At 43.0% G+C, this 19,219-nt stretch overlaps 1 protein-coding gene and 1 long non-coding RNA gene across 4 annotated transcripts in view; one reads left to right on the top strand and one right to left on the bottom strand.

Moving 5' to 3' along the window:
- Positions 1-5,225, bottom strand: part of TNPO1 (transportin 1) — a 50,431-nt gene extending 45,206 nt beyond the window's left edge. For all 3 annotated transcript variants that reach the window (XM_089494071.1, XM_089494080.1, XM_089494090.1), the window contains exon 1: positions 4,867-5,225. In XM_089494071.1, coding sequence (XP_089350197.1) covers positions 4,867-4,971 — 105 coding nt within the window. In that variant the 5' untranslated portion in view covers positions 4,972-5,225. The remainder of the gene's footprint in view (positions 1-4,866) is intronic.
- Positions 5,226-5,623: 398 nt separating this feature from the next.
- Positions 5,624-19,210, top strand: LOC149323911 (uncharacterized). Its single transcript, XR_016277605.1, has 4 exons — positions 5,624-5,913; positions 6,824-6,886; positions 10,836-10,931; positions 18,851-19,210. It is a non-coding gene; the product is annotated as an uncharacterized LOC149323911 (long non-coding RNA).
- The last annotated feature ends 9 nt before the right edge of the window (positions 19,211-19,219 follow it).

Here is a 19,219-nt window from a genome sequence, read left to right as displayed (position 1 = left end):
AACTACTTCGATTTCACAGCTGTGTGTTGGTGCAACCACTAAATGATGCCATCATAAGTCTTATTCCAACAGCTAACTAGAAGAGTGGAGGGCAAAGATTCCGTAATAGCCAAATATACCTGTTCACACTTCAGAGTGTGATTCATGCAGCCTTCCAGATGTAGTTGGACCACAAGTCCAAGCATTCCTAGCCACCAAAGCCAATGGTAATGAATGTTGGGAACTGCAAGTCAGCAACACCAGGGGGTAGGATTATTCCCACCCCATTTTATGCACAAGAAGTCACACTCAACTCAGTGTGTGTACATATGGATATTATAGTGGATTTTGAAAGAAGATTTGCTAGGAATCAGTTGTAAGACTATGACCTGTTACAGACTGCCAAAATAAAGCTGCTTCGGGTCTCTTTGGAGGTATGCTGTTTAAATGATGCATGGGTCCTAAGAGTCCGGAGGTCGCGCCAAAGCCACACTCCATTCCTAAGCACTGGAGTGCAGCTTTGGTGCAGCTTCCGCATTCTTAAGATGCATGCATCATTTAAATAGCATACCTCCAAAGAGACCCGAAGCAGCTTTATTTTGGCAGTCTGTAACAGGCCTATGTTAAGCATCAATGCTGGTTTTCTCCACACATATGTATATTTTGTGCCCAAGAGGGCTATGTGTTCAGCCTACTAGAAACTTGCAAGCTATGACTTGTGCCACTATTTATGTTATTTACTGGTAATTAACCAAAGTACCAAGTTTGCATTAAAACTATGTTTGCAATATAAAGTTCTCCCTGCCTAATTTCCTTTGTCTTCTTGTTTATATTTAAAAAAAGTTAAGGTGAGACAATTTTTTAATTTTGTTTTGTTTTGTTTCTGGTATCAAAATCAGAAGCCTCTTTCCCCAAGCAACTTGTTGGCCTTCAGATGTTGTTCAACTCCCCCTCCCCTTCCTTCATTGATTCACTTCATTGATTCACTTGCTAATTAGCTTACTTGCTGTTCACCGCTATGATCTTTGGAATAACGGTATATAAATAAAACAAATTATTATTATTATTATTATTATTATTATTATTAACTGCAACTCCTAAGATCTCTCACCACTGGCTATGAGGGCTAGGACTGGTAAAGTTGCACTCAAACAACATCTGAATGGTCACAAGTTGCTCACCTTTGCTCTAAAGACTGATAATAACAGCTAGACAAAACACTGAATAAGGAGGTTGCAGAAACTAAAAAGATGTGGTATTCCTACTTAAACAGTGGCAGAAAACTCATCCCTCAGAAAAGGAGAAAGCAGTTACATGGCCCCATACAGACAGGTCAAAATAAAGCTGCTTCAGACCACTTTGGAGGTATGCTGTTTAAATGATGCATGTGTCCTAACAGGCCAGAAGCTGCACCAAAGCTGTGCTCCAGTTCTTAGGACTGGATTGTGGCTTTGGTGTGACTTCTGGACTCTTAGGATGCATGCATCAGTTAAATAGCATACCTCCAAAGTGGCCTGAAGCAGCTTTATTTTGGTCTGTCTGTATGGGGCCACATGATGAGCACATACAGGACAGTTTCAGTAAAGTCTTCTGATCTTGTTCTTTTCAGTAGGCGATAGGCATCACATCTGAAAACAGTCTGCTAAAAAGAGCCTCACTGTATGTACCCAATCAAAGGGGACAAGGGAGACAGCAAATGTGCCATCTATCTCACACTGCTTTTGGTTTCTCCTTATATTAAAGTGTATTATTTCAAAACTGGGAAGAATGTGTCATGTAATAAAAAGAGAAGGATCAATCTGTATGTAACCTGTGCCATTTTTAAAGTAGTTAAGGTTATTACTAGTACTAGATTAAGGTGCTCAGTTCTTCAACAGGGTGGTAATTATGCATCTCACAAGAATGCAGTGTCCAGCATTCTTCACTGCTGGTGCTATGCTAGCTATGCTGCTCGGTCTTGCAATCCAATATCATCTTGAGGGCTTCGCGGATTCAACTCCTGTTCCAAAGTGACTCCTACAAGGCTCCAGATATGGAGGGATTTCCTTAACTTCCCATTACCCCCCACCCAAATGGTTCCCAAAGCATAAGAACCTCAGAAGGGATAACAGAAGGTCTCCTCTGTGATCCCCTCTGGAATGGATAACATAGTGACCTCGTCAAGACCTCATATGCTCAGGTTTGTTTGTTGAAAAGCCTGCACCCTCAGTCAGCATCGGTTTTTGCACATGTAAACACACATGCACCAGATGTTTTCTGTAATTAAGAAGGTTCAGAATTAGTTTCTTATTCCCAACAAAATCGTGATAAAAAGGGGAAAAGAAATACAACAAGATAGGAAGGCTGCACATGCCAGGCAGTGAGCTAAGGCCACAAACCATCCCCATTTTTTGCCATTTTTTCAGCTACACAGTAACTCACGTTGGGAGTGAAATTTCATTTTAAACATAGAACCCATATTGCTGCAACAGATACCTGAGCAATTGCTCTGGTTCCAAATTTTATAACCAAACAAGCACTGCCTGTTACTGTGGGATCAATGCACAACACCCAAACACACAATAGTAGCTAACTTTGCCTTTGCCAAAATACAACTGGATACCCTGAAACTTCTCCCTGCACATATTCCACAAAGAAACCTTTCATCAGATCTTTAGTGAGCTTGGAAGAGACAACCGCTAACAAAGCAATGAAAGGAAAACAATCAAAAGACTACTTTTTTAAAAAAAATCTGTTTTCTCCTTTTCTAAAGGTGACCTTTACCCTTCCATTTAGTACAGCAAAGTGAACATCTTGCTCAATTTGCCACTTTTCCTTATGAAACTATAGGCCAAGAAAGCCAGGAGTCCACAAAGCCCCCGTTACTGTGACCTAAGGCAAGGAGGCGCTCAGGGAAGAAGGAGGATCCAATCCTGCATCCTTAGATGCTTGCCCAGGTGGCAACTAAAAGGCAGGCTCAGCTTGCCAGCTCCTACAAGATGCTCATAGAGGGCCACCAGGCTGGTGAAGAAAGATGTAAGATAGAGAGGCTGCATCCACACTTCAGAAATAATCCAGGTTGGCACCACGTTCAACCACCATGGCTCAGAGGTATGGAATCCTGGGAATTTTAGTTTTGTGAGACATTTAGCCTTTTCTGAGAGCGCTGGTGCTCCAACAAATTGCAATCTCCAGAATCCCATAGCATTGAGCCAGTTCATGCAGTGCCAAACCAGGTTATTTCTGCAGTGTGGATGGCACCTTACCCTTCTGTGTCAGAGAGCTCAGTGCCACAACAAAACTACTAATCCCAGGATTGCTAAAGTGGTGCCAACCCAGGTTATTTCTGCCATGTGGATGAACCCTTAGCATTCTATGTCAGAGACCTCTGGTGCCTAACGTAACTACAAATCCCAGGATTCCTCAGCAGCCACTGCTGTTACAGTGGTGTCCAAACTGTATTATTTCTGCCGTGGGGATGGAGTCTTACCCTTCTGTGTCAGAGCACTCTGGTGCCATAACAAAACTACACACCCCAAGATCCCACAGCCCTGAAAGCAGCATCAAACCGGATTATTTCTGCAGTGTGGATGGAGCCTTACGAAAGTCTTCCTGTCACAACAGAACTACAAGTCCCAGGATCCCTCAGCACTGAGCCAGGACAGTTAAAGCAGTGTCCAAACTGGGTTATTTCTGCTGTATGCATGGAGCCTTACAAGAGCGCTCATGCCACAACAAAACTACCAATTCCAGGATCCCACAGCACTGAGTCATGGCACCTAAAGCAGTGTCCAAACCGCAGTGTGGATGCCACCAGAAAGAAAGAAAGAAGGAAGGAAGGAAGGAAAGGGGTGATTGAAGAACCAAGGAAAGTGACCGACACAGGAGCTGCCAAGCCTTGAGGAATGGCCCGGCGCCAGGCTTGCAACAGGTGCAAATAGGGGGGAGGGAGGGAGGGAAGCAAGGAAGGAAGGAATCCAGGAAGAAAGGCAAGGGGAGGAAGGAAGGAATAAAAGAAGGAAGGAAGGAAGGGGGAGGAAGGAACCCAGGAAGAAAGGCAAGGGGAGGAAGGAAGGAATAAAAGAAGGAAGGAAGGAAGGGGGAGGAAGGAACCCAGGAAGAAAGGCAAGGGGAGGAAGGAAGGAACCAAGGAAGGAAGGCAGGCGGAGGGAGGGAGGGAGGAAAGGGGAGGAAGCAAGGTAAGGGGGGAGGAAGTAAGGAAGCAAGGAGAGGGAGGAAGGAAGGGAGGAAAGGGGGGAGGAAGTAAGGAAGCAAGGAGAGGGAGGAAGGAAGGGAGGAAAGGGGGGGAGGAAGTAAGGAAGCAAGGAGAGGGAGGAAGGAAGGGAGGAAAGGGGGGGAGGAAGTAAGGAAGCAAGGAGAGGGAGGAAGGAAGGGAGGAAAGGGGGGGGAGGAAGTAAGGAAGCAAGGAGAGGGAGGAAGGAAGGGAGGAAAGGGGGGGAGGAAGTAAGGAAGCAAGGAGAGGGAGGAAGGATGGGAGGAAAGGGGGGGAGGAAGTAAGGAAGCAAGGAGAGGGAGGAAGGAAGGGAGGAAAGGGGGGGGAGGAAGTAAGGAAGCAAGGAGAGGGAGGAAGGAAGGGAGGAAAGGGGGGGAGGAAGTAAGGAAGCAAGGAGAGGGAGGAAGGAGGAAGGGAGCCAAGGGGAGGCCTCTGCTGCCCCTCCCTCCCTCCCTCCCTCCCTCCCTGCCTCCTCGCAGGGCTGCCTCGGCCGTCCAAGGCCAGCGCGGGGCTTTGCCTGGTTGGGAGTGTGGGCCTGAGGCGCCTGGGCCTCCTCTTCGCCTCCGCCCCCGGGGCCAAGGGTCCAGGGGAAGCGGCCACGAGCCAGGCCCCCTCCCTCCCTGCGGGGCCTGTGCGAGGCCTCCCTCCTTTCTTCCCCGTCGGGAGGAGGATACTTGTTGCACGGCCCTCTGCGTGGTGGTGTCCGGGGACTGGGACTCCTTGAGGAGCTGCAGGATCTGCTGGAGCCCCTGCTCGTCGGGCTTCCACTCGTACTCCATCTTGGCGCTCCGGAGGCAGGGAGGGACGGAGGGGCTAGGCCGAGCCCTGTGTGTCCGGGGCGGCTCCGCTGTCTCTGGGCTCCCTCTCCTCCTCCTCCTCTCTCTCTCTCTCTCTCTCTCTCGCAGCCGCTGCCGCCGACTGAGCCCCGACTGAGTCACCGAGGCTTCGCAATCTGGCTCCCTCCCGGCGCCACGGTCGCCCCTGGGCCCTAGCGCCGCCTCACCCACGCGCCCCAGAGGCAGCCTTCCTTCCTTCCCTCCTTCGACCACGACGACGACGACGGCGGCGCCGGAAATGGCCCCCTCACGCACCGCCCCCGGCGCCCAGGGCTGGAAACAGCCGCCGCCGCCGCCGCCACCCTCAGGCCTTCTTCTCCCCTCAGTCAGGAAGGCCGCGCGGCCCGCGAAGGATTGTGGGAGTTGTAGTCCGGCTTCACAGGGAGGGAGGGTTGGAAGGCAAGCAAACAGCGGCCCTGGGAGGGCCTGGGTTTACGCAGCGGGTGGTCTTGGCTCTTCCTGAGAGGAAGGAAGGAAGGAAGGCCCTTGCGAAAGACAAGGCAGAGGCCTGGCGCCGTTGGTGAAGGGCCGAGGGGGAGCAATGGGGAACAACTCAGTCCTCGTCAGGAGGAGGAGGAGGAGGAGGGCAGCGACCAGGGAAGGTCTGCAAGGACTCAGCCCGGTCAAGGAGGGGACTGCCAATCTTGGATTAATGCTAAATAGATAAATAAACAAACAACAATAGACAACAGTGTGTAGGGAAGATCTACAAGAATTCACAAGTCACTCAGTCCCCAGAGGAAGAAGCTTAGGGCTGGGAAGGCCAGTCATGAACAATGGCCAGGATTATAAAGCGTTAAGACCAGGCTGACCCTGTTTCCTTGAGACAGAAACAGGACACCAAAGATGTAGCTGTGTTAGTCTGTAGAATCAGCATGTGGAGAGGTAGGTCTTGTAGGGCCTTTGAGACTTAGGCCTACTTCCTCAGATGCACTTGGTGCATGTGCTTCAGGGCTCCCTCAGATGCATTGGGATGGGGTTCTCTAATATTCCACATTCATTAAAAAGTAAGACAATAACAATAGTTTTCTTACCTGAACATTTTCAGCTAACAGTTATTCTTCTGCTGAAGAATAATTGTTAGCTCAAAATGTTCACATAAGAAAACGTTTGTTTTATTTTTGGTAAAATTATTGTTAAATTTTAGATAGACCTTAGAGCAGGACTGTGTTTCACCACAATCACACCATGAATATTTCTCCATTGGAAACACCTCGGCCCCAAATTGGCAAATTGACTTCTTCTCAATGCAAAAGAGCCTCCATTCCTGCAACACAGCAACCTGAGACTACAACATGCCCAGCTGTCCAGCACCTCCCCTTGTGCAGTACATCCCATTTGTCTACTCAGAAATAAACACCATTGAGTTCAATGAGATTCACTCCTAGGCACATTATTATAGACTAGGGCCTTACGCTCCCATTCTGGTTTACTAATCTGGTTCTTAGAGGCAGGTGGAGTGCCATGTCCCACATCACTTTGTCACCTGAGCCTGCCACTGTGTGTGTTTACTCAGTTCAAGGAAGTGTGTTTTAATTCCAGGGAAGTATAATTTACTTTGAATCTACAGTACTTAACACATTTTCTAAGGAACAAATCTCTCTGAACACAGTGAAATTTGAGTAAAAGCCCTGTTGAAACTTTGCTCTACTCTGGCAAATCCTAGTTCTAACTACTCATCTTGCATTTATTTAAATACCATTGACCAAAACATTAAACGTACATATCTTTATATTTAGTAAAAGAAAATGCCATTTTAAATTTTATGAGGACGCATCTTTTTTATTTTTTGCAGGTGGAAACAAGCCTAATCTCAAAGGAACTGGGAATATTTTAATAAAATATAGTCAGAAAAAAGGTGCGTGCCAATTTTTTTTTTAAAAAAAAACACTCATCCCATAAAATATTTTATAGCAGCTTGTGCTTTATGCCTCACTTTTACAAGTGTAACAGCAATACAATCCATACCATTTCTGAAGTGAATGCAAGCTGAAACAGACCCATATGCAGGAACTTCAAGCAGGTGCAAAATAATGTTCTTCTCATTTAAGATACCATATGGTTATACACCAACTCAGAGAACACTTTTAATGAGCCTATCAAGCCCCTAACAGTTAAGAGTTGACCTCTTTCCTAGGTATTATTTCAGTGCACCAGGAAACCAACTGTGTAAATGCAACACACACTCTACCCTTTAGCTGAGTGGGTGAGCTACAGCAGCAATAACAATAATGAACCCAGTTAAAATATCAGAAGTAGAATTTTAAAAGTACCAATTTCCTAATATCCTTCAATTATTCACTTCACGCATGGCATACATTCATCTTGTGAGACTGGTATGTGTGTCTTGAAATCCAATCACATATCCCAGCTGGAGTGAACTCAGTCAATGGGAGCTTGAATTCAAAGATATAGCCCTGTTAGTCTGGAATATCAGTATGCAGAGGTATACATAACACCTTTGTGACTTACAGAAAGAAAGAAGTGTATAGCATAAGCTTTCGTAGACTGAGTCTGGAAGTTACTATTTGGAACTTGGTAAGTCAATATTTAAGTTCCATTGATGCAAGTGGTTTACTCTAGTTGCCAATAGCAATTGGATTTAGGTCTTTTAACTCTCAAAATAATTTCACAAAGTTAAAAAGGCTAGGATACAAGTGGTCGATTTTAAAAGAAATATTATTATAACAATAGCAGACATCACTGGGTAGCATCTAGTGTAGGTTAGGGATTAGGAAGCCACACTGGACCTCCCTAGAGACCTTGGAAGCCCATGGGCCACACCTTGCAAGTCACCTTAAGTCAGTGGCCATCACTTCATCCCATGGGAAGAATTCCATAGCTTTATCACTGTGCATAATATTTAGAACTTCCTCTTGTCTATTATCTCCTCTGTTGTAAGCTGCCCGGATTCCCAGTGCTTGGGCGGCATATAAATAAATCCTATTATTATTATTTTATCGTCAGGTCTGAATTTCTACCATTTAGTCTCACTGGATCCATCAGGTTTTATTGTAATTGTGGGAGGGGCTTCTCCATTTTCTCTGCTCCATGTATATTTCTACCTCTTCTTCCTTTATTAATTATTTTACTTCAACAAAATAACCTTGTAGAGAAGTTCTCCACTCCTCTGATCACCTTCGAGTTGATTTTAACTCATGGCCAACCTGTGGATGAGACATCTCCAGGATTCCCTGTCCTCCACTGTTCTGCTCAGTTCCTGTAAATTCATATCCGGGACCTTAATAGAGTCCATCCATCTAACATGCGGCCTTCCTTTCTTTCTACTTCTCTCTACCTTTCTTAGCATTATTGTTTTTTCCAGTGAGTCATGCCTTATCATGTGTCCGAAGTACAACATCCTCAGTTTTGTCATCTTAGCTTTTGGGGAGATCTTTGTCTTGATCTGCTTTAGGACCCATTTATTTGTCTTTTTGGCTGTCCACAGAATCCTCGGCACTCTTCTCCAGCACCACATCTCAAATGGATGTTCTCCCTATCTTCTTTCTTAACTGTCCAGCTCTCAGATCCATTCATGGAATAGGGAATACAAAGGCTTGTATGATTCTAACTTTTGTGCTCAGTTGTATATCTTTGCATTTTAGGATCTTTTCTAGTTCTTTCATAGCCACCCTCCCCATTCTTAATCTGAAGCAATGTAGAAAAACATGCAGGGATAGTTGTGTTGGCCATTTAACAAATCCAAACAAAAATCCATCAGTGATATGTTTATTGGCCAACCGAAATGCACAATATATTGTTGCAAACAGGAGGGGAAAAAACCAATCGGAGATGTTAGATGCCTACATTTTGTTTCAGTCCTTAGATGGTATGTATGGGAGGCTTTGTTGTAGTCTGTAAAGCACATGCTGATTTTCTTTTTCTTTTAGAATTCCCTGGTGCCCTCCATTACTCATTATATGTTTGCAATGTGGTCCCTAGTGCCTCTTCCTTTCCTGAACCCCGCTTGGGCCTCTGGGATTTCTCTCGCCATGTATGGTTGGTTTCTATGATCCAAAACACATTGCAGAAACAATCCATTTCGAGACCACTTTAACTGTCATGGCTCAATGCTAGGGGATTCTGAGAACTATAGTTTTGTGAGACATGTAGCCTTCTCTGTCAGAGAGTTCTGGTTCCACAATAAACTACAATTTCCAGGATTCCCTAGCACTGAGCCAAGGCAGTTAAAGCAGTCTCAAACTAAATTATTTCCACAGTGTATTTTGGATCTAAGGCTCTTGGATGTGTCTCATTCATAGGATTACTCTAAGTCAAATTCATCTTGACAGAAATAATAGTATTCCAGGTGTAGCTTGTCATACTACAGTTCTGTGTAAGACCCTTATGATATTGGTATTTGCATTTCCAATCCTCCTCCTAGTTATCAATAGTGTAGAATTTACTTTTTCCATGATTATCACACTTTTGATCACATTTTAAGCAAGCTGTCTACAAAAAAACCCATGATCCCATTTTTAGTGAGTAAAGAACCTACTTCAGCCCCATTACCAAATACAAGGGATTTTCTGCCTGCAAGTATAATTAAGTAGAATTGCCTAGAAAATATGGCGCAGTACAGACGTGGCAAATGTGTCATGTTGGTAGCATACTAGGGTTAAGGGATGGTGTGGCAACTGCACAGTCCCTAACCCTAGTACGGCGCAGTGCCGTAACAATGGCGGCGCCTGGTGTATACGGACACCGCCATTGTTACATGACAGATGCATAGTGTCAGCACATCGCACCGCATCTGGCTCCATCCTGGCTTCTGAGGGAGAGAGGGGTGGGCCAATCTCATCAGGCCTCCCCAAAGGAACTGATTCCTTCCCAGAAGGCATCTGGCTCCATCCTCCACTCCCTTCCTCTTTTGTGTCATGTCTTCTTAGATTGTAAGCCTGAGGGCAGGGAACCGTCCAATTAAAAGATTGTATGTACAGTGCTGTGTAAATTTACAGCGCTATATAAATAAAGCTTAATAATAATAATAATGTCACGAGTGTGCCATTGGTGCACTCGGGCGTCACAAGGGCAGTGCAAAAAGAACCCACTTTTTGCGGGTTCTTTTTCTGCTGGCAGGAAGCCGTGTGGTTTGGCGGCTGCGGCTTCCCACCAGTGGAAAAAAGGCTGCCACCAGCCTGGACGGAAAGGAAGGTATGTACCGGGCCTATATTAATACATTGCCAGACTTCTAGCTGTTGATATGGCTTCTGATTGCGGATGGTTCTCCTGATGATGCTGGATTCCCAACTCCATAATCCCCTGCTAGTTTGACCAATGGTGAAGGATAGTGGGTACTGATATTCATCAACATCTGGAGGACTACAGGTTCCTGCCCCCCAGTCTAGAGTGTCCATATTTAAACGTTACAGAATATGAGTATAAAGGTAGATGAAGTTCTCCATTTGACACTATCCAAATAGAGTGTGGAGAACCCTGAGATGCAACAGTAAGAAAAGGAGGATCTGATTGCTACTAGCTGCCCAGCAATATCTTGATGATTTACATGTGCTAAGGGCAGTTGAGGTAAAGTGGAGAAAACAAGAGTACACCATTACCTTAGGAGTGGATTGCACTAGGTCATTTGATTGATTTCTCCTGCATTCTGAGGATTACCAAAAGCAAACGTCTATCATTGATAGGAGGGGAGGGGTTTTGTTTCTTCAACAATGTTCCTATCTATATCTGACCTGTTCTGTTCTACAACTGGCCTATTCTGGAGAGGGAAGTTCTAATAATTTCCCGGTGCCTCAGTGGGAATCATTTGGGACAGCGTAGGCAGGGGTGCATAACACATGTTTCTCCAGTTTCTCCTAGGTTAACACTTCATGGCTATCAATATGTTTCTGCACTTCCTCATTCAGCAGGTTGACAAATCATTTACCACCAATGTGTCTTACTGGGTGAGTGATTCTTCAAATTTGTGCATTGATCCCTGAGATGCCATGAAAATTAGCCATATAAGTTCACTCCATAAGTTCTTGCAGGCAGTTACAGTTTCTGGCTTTCATTGCAGCTTTGATTAATGTTATTACATCAATAATAGTGAAGGATTTCCAGAACTTCCTAATGTCAACATTAGGGCCTCCATCAACTGCTGATGCAATGCGCTCAGATATCAGGTGGGTGTACATGGCCTTAACAAAATGAATGATGCCCTGGTCAAGGGGCTGAATCACTGAGGTTGTATTGGGAGATAATAAAACAGCATCAACATTTTCAGTTTCATAGCAAACAGATTCAGGATGACCATGTGGATTTATTATTAATAAGACTTTAAATTCTAAACCTTCCTTTCACAAATATTTGTTCACTGGGATGAGGCATCAATGAAACCATTCTATAAAGAAAATAGCTGCCACTCACACTTTCTTATTATTTTGCCAAAACATGGGTAGATAAAGTTTGATCTTGTTTTTAAGAGAGTGAAAGTTCCTCAATCTATACCCTACGTTTGGCTGTGTCATATATCCTGCAGAGTTGCCACATAGGGCCAGAGTTAATCTGTTCTTTCGTGCTTTATGCCCTGGCATTGCCTTTGTAGTTTTATGAATGTAGGTTCTAGTGGACATTTTTTTTCAATGCAAAGAAACACTTGCTTTGGATGATATCCTTCCTCCTGAATCAAATTATTAAACCTTTCAGGAAATGTTGTGGCAGATGCAGCCTCTCCAGTCAGTTTTTCATTTTTAAGTCCATACCTATTCCAAAATTGGCAACCATCCCTTGTTGTTGTTGTGTACCTTCAATTTATTTCTGACTTCCTCCTATCTCAAATACCACTGCCCTGGCCTCAGAAGGAGAGAAGGCAGGCAGGTATGGCTCCATCATACCTAGGCCCAGAAGCAGATGAAAAGCCCTCCTTCATCCCAACTGCCACTGCCTTGGCCGCAGAGCCAAAGAATCTGCTGGATTTAATTCTTTCTCCAACTGCCATTGCCTTTTCCCTTATGTGTCTTGTCTTGTTTAGACTATAAACCCAAGGGCAGGTAACTGTCAGATTATCAGTTTGTAAACTGGTCTGAAGTCCTTTGTGGATTGGGTTGAATAAGAATGTACACAAGACCTCTTTCTCTGAAGATGCCAACCACTGATGCTGGCAAAACATTAGGAATAAACTCTTCTAGTACATGGCCACATAGCCCGAAAAACCCACAAAAAACTACGTAAGACCTGTTAGCTTATTGTGTATGTGTGGGAAAGACAGCTAGCAATGTATATAATTTTCTGAGTGTAAATGCCATTTTAGCATTTTGGAATAGCAATCTTTTATGAATAAGCACTTACATTCTAATGAGAATAGGCAATTGATGAGCTTGAAAATTGTGCAAAATATGTGAACCATGTACAGACCTAAATTAATGTATTCAGAAACTTATATTCAACTTCTCAACCCTACAGCAAGTTTTCAAACCAGTTCAGGAACACAAAAAATATATTTCTGGCTACTGACATCAGCAGGATATGTATAACTGCTCATTTGTTTAAAAGCCTCTCTGGCTGCATACAAAACCCAGGACCTCAACTGCTCCTGATGTAGTTGCTAACATAGATCTGAAACATACTGCAGAAATAATCCAGTTTGCAACTGCTTTAACTATCCTGGCTCAGTACTAGGGAATCAAGGGAACTGTAGTTTATTGTGGCACCAAGCGCTCTCTGACAGAAGGCTAAATGCCTCATGCAACTCCCTAGCACTTAGACAGGGCAGTTAAAGAGGCCTCGAAATGGATTATTTCTGCAGTATGTTTTGGACCACAGAAGAGTTTGCATGTGTTTTTTTTCCCCTACTTCCCTAGGAGTATGAGTTTGCCATTACATTTTGATTTCATTCAGAAGTCTTTCTAACTATTCAAGAATTCATGGCATGGTAAGATTTATAATGCAACATTTTAAAGCAATCTGTAAGATCAGTCTAATCAGCTGTTATCATCCTCATTTTCCCAACCTCAGTTGTCATGACTTTCTCAGGCTCCAGGGCATCAAAGGGAAATACAGTTAAGTTTTTTCAGGAGGTGAATTCTGACTAAGGCTTCCTGTGAACAGTGAAACTGCAGACACTATATATATATATATATATATATATATATATATATATATATAATCTAACAACACTGTAGTGCCAAATATTCCAATGATTAATAAACCTTTAAGTAAAACAAGTCTAGATTAGCAATACTGACAGAATTATGAGTTCATGTTTTACTTATGAACATGGTACATGGTTCCTAGTTGATATTCTTTATACATTGAATAAAGTTCTACTTTAATGAAATAATTTCAATCAACTAGATTTTTCTTCTGCAATGAAGATGTGACCAAAGTATAAATTAAACAACTCACTACTTCTGAAACTTATAATCAGTATGCCTATTTTTGAAAGAGCTGCTGTTGGTGATGATTCAGCTGCTCATCCTGGTATGGACAGGACACACTTGCTCTGAAAGAACAGACCCATAATGTGAAGATATCATTAAAGGCAGGGGCTCCTTCCAGAGAACAGTGCTTCTTTTGCCAATTTAAGTTGCCTCAACAATTACATCTCTACCTAGAGAGAGAGAGACAGAGAGAGAGTTTGGCTTCTGTTATTTGTGCTTTCATAACGTTCGGATTAAGCTCCAGATTAAAATCAGAAACTACTGTTAGTTCAGCATACAACTGATGTCTGTCAATTGCAAGTAGGAACAGTCACCCCGTTGTATCCACTGATTTCTTTTCCACAGATGCAACCATTCCAAAAAGCAAATCTTGATTTTCCTATTTTATATAAGGGACACCATTTTACTATGCCACTGTAATTAATGGGACTTGAGCATCCACAGCAAGGGGGAGGGTGAAGGAGAAAAAGTTGAAGAGAGAAAAAAAGAAGACAAGGGAGATAGCTAGAAAAAGTAGAGGTAAAAGAAGAAAGAGGGTGAGAAGAGTGAGGAAGAAGGTAAAAGACAAATGTAGCCAGAAGAACTGGGAAGATGGAGAAGGAGAACTAGGAAGAGGAGGAGATGAGAAGGAGAAGAAATTTAGCCAAAAAATATTTAATCAAGGGAAATGGGCTGAAGGAGGAAACACAGAGGGCAGGGAACAGAAGTGGAATAAATTTTTTTAATAGAAATAAATTATCTAAGGAAAAATGGGGGAAGTAATGTCAGTTGTGACAGTTCCTATAATACAGAATCACAGGCTGATAAAACTCTGTAGGGAATAGAGGTTAACTTTATTGCTTCACAGATACCAGCATGAGCATTGTCACAACCAACATTACAGTGGGAATGGCCTAGCCCTATTCTAGTCCTACTACTGAATCAGCAAGAACCAAGTACATGTTGTTGTGTACTCTGCTAGTCTTAAAATTTATTTTTATAAAGTGCTAAGAATACTACCTAGTGTTTTCCTTACTGATGATAGTGTGATAGCAGACAAAGACTTTAAATTAGGGTATAGATGTATCTGATGTAACTATAAATATTAATATATAGAAAATATTCCATAACACAACACTGATTTTAGGCTTTATACAAGGAAAATTAACTCATGTTATAGCAGAGGTCAGCCCAAGCTGTACAAAGAAAGGTAACAAAATGGATCTAGAGCTTCCTATAATTTCATATACGATTTACTGCAGGATTTAGTTCTTCGATAGCACATCTTCTAGTAGCAATATGAATCTAGAGGTGCACAACACAGACTGTAAAACTGATAATTCTGTAAGCACCTTTGGGGGGGAAAAGAAAGTCCATACTTGGTTCATCAGAACTTCAAGAAGGCGAATATAATCATCACATGAAGTTTGAAAAATATTTGGGTTGTGAAGGCTTGGTGTGGGGTCAGTTCCTACACTCATGCTGATGAAGACCCTACTCTTGCAGAAGAATGTTGGGGAGCTGGAACAAACCCTGCTTTGCCTCAAACCTGCCTCCGAACAATGGCTGCATGCCTCTGGAGAACATGCCTCACTACAAAGAGTTGGGCACAGTCCCAGCTCCTGCAGCTGGCAACAGGGTGGCCAAATGTCCTAACTGCAAAGGACGACATGGCACTGTAAAATTTAGGACATTTCAGAAAAATTAGGGCATTACCTTGTAAAAGCTAAAACACTCATAGATATTGATGCATGCTTCTTAGTCATGCTCAAAATGGAAGAAATTTTGGAATTCCTCCTGTACAGAAGGTTAAAAATGTATGACATGTCCTGGAAATGGAGGGCATTTGGTCACCCTGGCTGGGAGAGATTCTGCCCAATACAGAGGACTACTGGGCAAGACAACTCTGAAGCATGCAGCAACAAGGTCATTTTTGATCTCTAGCTTCATTCAGGAAATAGAAAACCTTTTTTCCAGTGAATGTGGATGCATACATTCAAGCAAGCTTTATTCTATTGAATGGAATCCAAAAGTACTGCCCATGCACCAAAATGAATTCTTGAAGTTGGAGAACTGGGCTCAGATAAAGTACAATTCAAAGCACATCTTACCCATATCATGTTTCCTCCATGAATTTCAAGAGTCCAACTAGTCCCTAATATCTCAATTTATCCAGACATTTTAAAATGTAAGTTTCTGCATATTTGAAACTGTGCATATTAAAACATTTTTATAAGCATATCATACTCAAAATAGCTCTTTGTGAGATCAAAGGGACTTTACACTTTACTGCACCCTATGGCTACAATCCAGCAATAAAATCAATGGGCTTAAACACAAATAACTCTGTGTGAGATAGTGGGCTATGCATTTGTTCTTACTTTGATCACTGTAACCACTTTGTTGAGGCCTCTCAGTGTACAATTTGAACTGACAGAGACTTAAAGCCCATCTAGTTAAACTAGGCCAAAGATTTATGTAAACAGACTTAAAAGAAGTTAGGAGAGAAATGTCGTATATAAATACACAATTTTCCACAACACAGGGTTTCTTTATTGTAATTTATTTAAAACAATGAAAGCATATTTTTTGTAAAACACTTCAAAAACTATCAAAATAAACCAGGAACCTCTCTCCCAGCTCACACTTTCCCTACTTTCAGGTATCTTTTCACTTCACACAGTTGTACAAATACTATGGTGGGATACAGACTGCCCAAAAGGGGCGGCCTCCCGCCGCCCTGGTTTGCTCCACGAGGGAACTGCAGCGGACAAGCTGCGCGGCTCCATCGTGGAACAAAAAGTGGGTGCTTGTGGCACCTTTGTGACGCCGCAAGGGGCCAATGGCGCACTTGTGGCGTCACAAAGGTTCCGAGATGTGCGGACGCTACATGTTCGTCACGTCGAAATGGTGGCGCCCGTGTGTACATGGCACCACCATTTTGACGCCCCCGTCACATGCTAGGGGTGAGGCCAGTATGAATGCATGTGACGGGGGCGGCACAAAGGCCCATTTAAATCGGGCCTTTATAACTGCCCTCTTTCCAGCTCTGTAACAAATAACCTTTACCAATTTCAATCTATTTTGCATCTTAGCTAATAACATGCACTTTCCCCTCACAGTTCCATACATGCCCCCAACCCCTTTCCTTCAATGTAAATCACTTCTAGGTATGTTGTGTTCAGGCCCTTTCAGCGCAATGTAATCCCATATTTACATATTTACTTTGGAATAAGTCTCTCAGGTTTCAATCGGCCTTATGCCCACCTATTCACCAATAGTTACAATAAGATTGTAAGAGTAGCAGTGAGAGCTAGTGTGGCATCGTGGTTTGAGTGCTGGGCTACAATTCTGGAGATTGGGGTTTGATTCCCACTCGACCATGAAACCCACTGGGTGACCTTGGGCAAGTCACATGCTCTCAGCCTCAGGGGAAGGCAATGGCAAATCTCCTCTGAACAAATCTTGCAAAGAAACCTCCATGATACATTCACCTTAGGATCTCCTTAAGTCAGAAATGAATTGAAGGCACACAACACACACAGATAAGGTCTAAAAGTTTTAGACCTACATCAAACAAGAAATCCAAATTGAGAACACTCATTGAATCAACACTAGGTTGAGTCTCCCTTACCTGAAATGTTGGAGCCCAGTCATGTTTGGGATTTTTCAGATTTTGGAATATTTGCATATGTATTGGCAATGGGACCCAAGTGTAAACAAGAAATTCATTTATCTTTTGTATATACTTATACACATAGGTGATTTTAAACACAATGTTTTTTATAATTTTGTGCATGAAACGCTGTATGTGTACAATGAACCATCAGAAAGCAAAAATGTCACTTTCTCAGCCACCCAAGTGGGCAATTTTGGATTTTGGAGTATTCTAGATAAGGGAGACTCAGGGTCTTGATAGACTGGCCATTAAGGCCATCCTGAGAGCAGAGTCGGGGTGTGGCATCCACATGATACATGCCCTGACTGTCTCCAGGCCAGTGTGATGCCGTGCGCAGCTTCACATGGCTCACGGCATTACAGTGCTCCTCTGGCACTGCATCTACATAGCACAGCACCAAAGGAAGGTGGAAAAGTTGTGTGCTGTCAACTATGTTACTCTTTTCAGGGCACAAAAAGGAGCTGCTTTTTGCAGCTCCTTTTTGTGCTATGGAAAGCAGAGATTGGGGCCATGGCATGTAGTTGCCACAGCCCCGATCTGGTGCTAAAAGGGGCGGTCTGTTGAGCCCCTCAGTCTGTACTCAGTTACCATTAAACAATTGATGCACTGAGTCTACAGTTTGAACATGGGGTTAGTAAATGGATTTAGGCTTTACAGTGTCAGAATTTGCATATATACTTGGAAATAAATTCTACCAACTTCAGTGATGTGTTCTCTATTAAGTGTGCAGAAACTTTTAACTTTTTAAAAGCATATGAATGGGGTTCACAGACAATGGTAATCACACCAGAGATTATCTAGAATGGCATGGCATAGTGTATGTACCTTTAAGTCACCTTATTTATGTTAAACCCATGAATTTCATATCAGTTTTTAAGGCAAGGAATACTCAGGTGTTTTGTCAATTCCTTCATCTGAAATCTAGCTTACAGCATTTGGTATTCACTGGTGTTCTCCGATGCAAGCCTTGGCCAAGGTTGACTCTGCTTAGCTTCCAAGATCACACAAGATTTGGTGCCTTTAGGGTATTTAGGCAATAGGGTAAGGTATTATGCACTTAAAAAAATCCTCCTCTCCGATAGCTATCAGATCCAATAAGTGTATTAATTTCCATCATTGTCTTCACCAGCAGCAACTACAGCAGCTGATATATTTTTGTTTCCCATCTGACATGTAAAAGTAAATACAGATTGTGGCAGCTGAAAGCTGAAGCACAAGCATTACATTTTTGCATTTAGTACCAGAATCACAAAGCCAGCTTAATGGAAAAGATCCAATGACTTGTTGTATGTATTGCTCAGCTTCAGCCACTACCGAGCATTTCTGAATACTCGTATTGACATCACACGCTCTCACATGTACATCATATGATCTTGCGTGACAACCAAGCACTGAACGTAAACAGTTCAACACACAGTTCTATGGGAATTTGCTTTGCTAGCCTACAGTGTGCAGATAACCTTTCGACTTTGGGGTTCTCCCTCATTATGCTAATAGGAGAACTAGAGCTGGGGAAGAACAAGTGTTTCCAGGTTAGAATCAACAGGAAATTCTGTTTATTATACTCCCATATAAGTACCTCCTGATTAGTTTTATCAGTTTTTCTTTTGTCTGGATCAAAACCCAGGTCAACTGTAGGGAAAACACCCTTGAAGAAGTGGGAGGTTGGAATTTGCAGGGACAAATGACACGAGGGAGAGTGAAGCACTCCTCCCTTCCACCATTGCTTCTTTGTTCAATTCCTTTCCCAACACACATATACATTTTCTACTACCATTTGTTTCAGCTTCGTTGGATTTCACTTAGCCTCTGGAGTCAATGAGAGGTGTTATCACTTACCAAGACAAAAAAGACAGGAGATGAGGATATCTGAAGAGCCACCTCTTCCCATGTGAACCTGCAGTTCTACTGCTTTCATTACCAGAGGATGTTCTCCATATGTAGCCATGGGCAGAAGTGTGATATATTGTGATGTTGTACAGAACTTTCTTTGCTGTGGAATTTTGCCTTCTGAAACTCCTTCAGAAGAAAGATGCAGCTAATTCCTTCATTGATGACATATACACAGTTGGTTAAATATTTTGTTCTACAAAGTCCTTGAGTGTTTCAAACACTTGCTTACTATTTGTTCACTGGCTCTGTGGTATCGTATGTT

The sequence above is a fragment of the Sceloporus occidentalis genome, unplaced genomic scaffold (genome assembly GCF_023333645.1).
Source record: "Sceloporus occidentalis isolate IW3139 unplaced genomic scaffold, rSceOcc1.0.p SCAF_1, whole genome shotgun sequence".
Classification (NCBI taxonomy): Eukaryota; Metazoa; Chordata; class Lepidosauria; order Squamata; family Phrynosomatidae; genus Sceloporus; species Sceloporus occidentalis.
The sequence above is the reverse complement of the archived record's forward strand: the minus strand, read 5'-3'. Positions and strand labels throughout refer to the sequence as shown.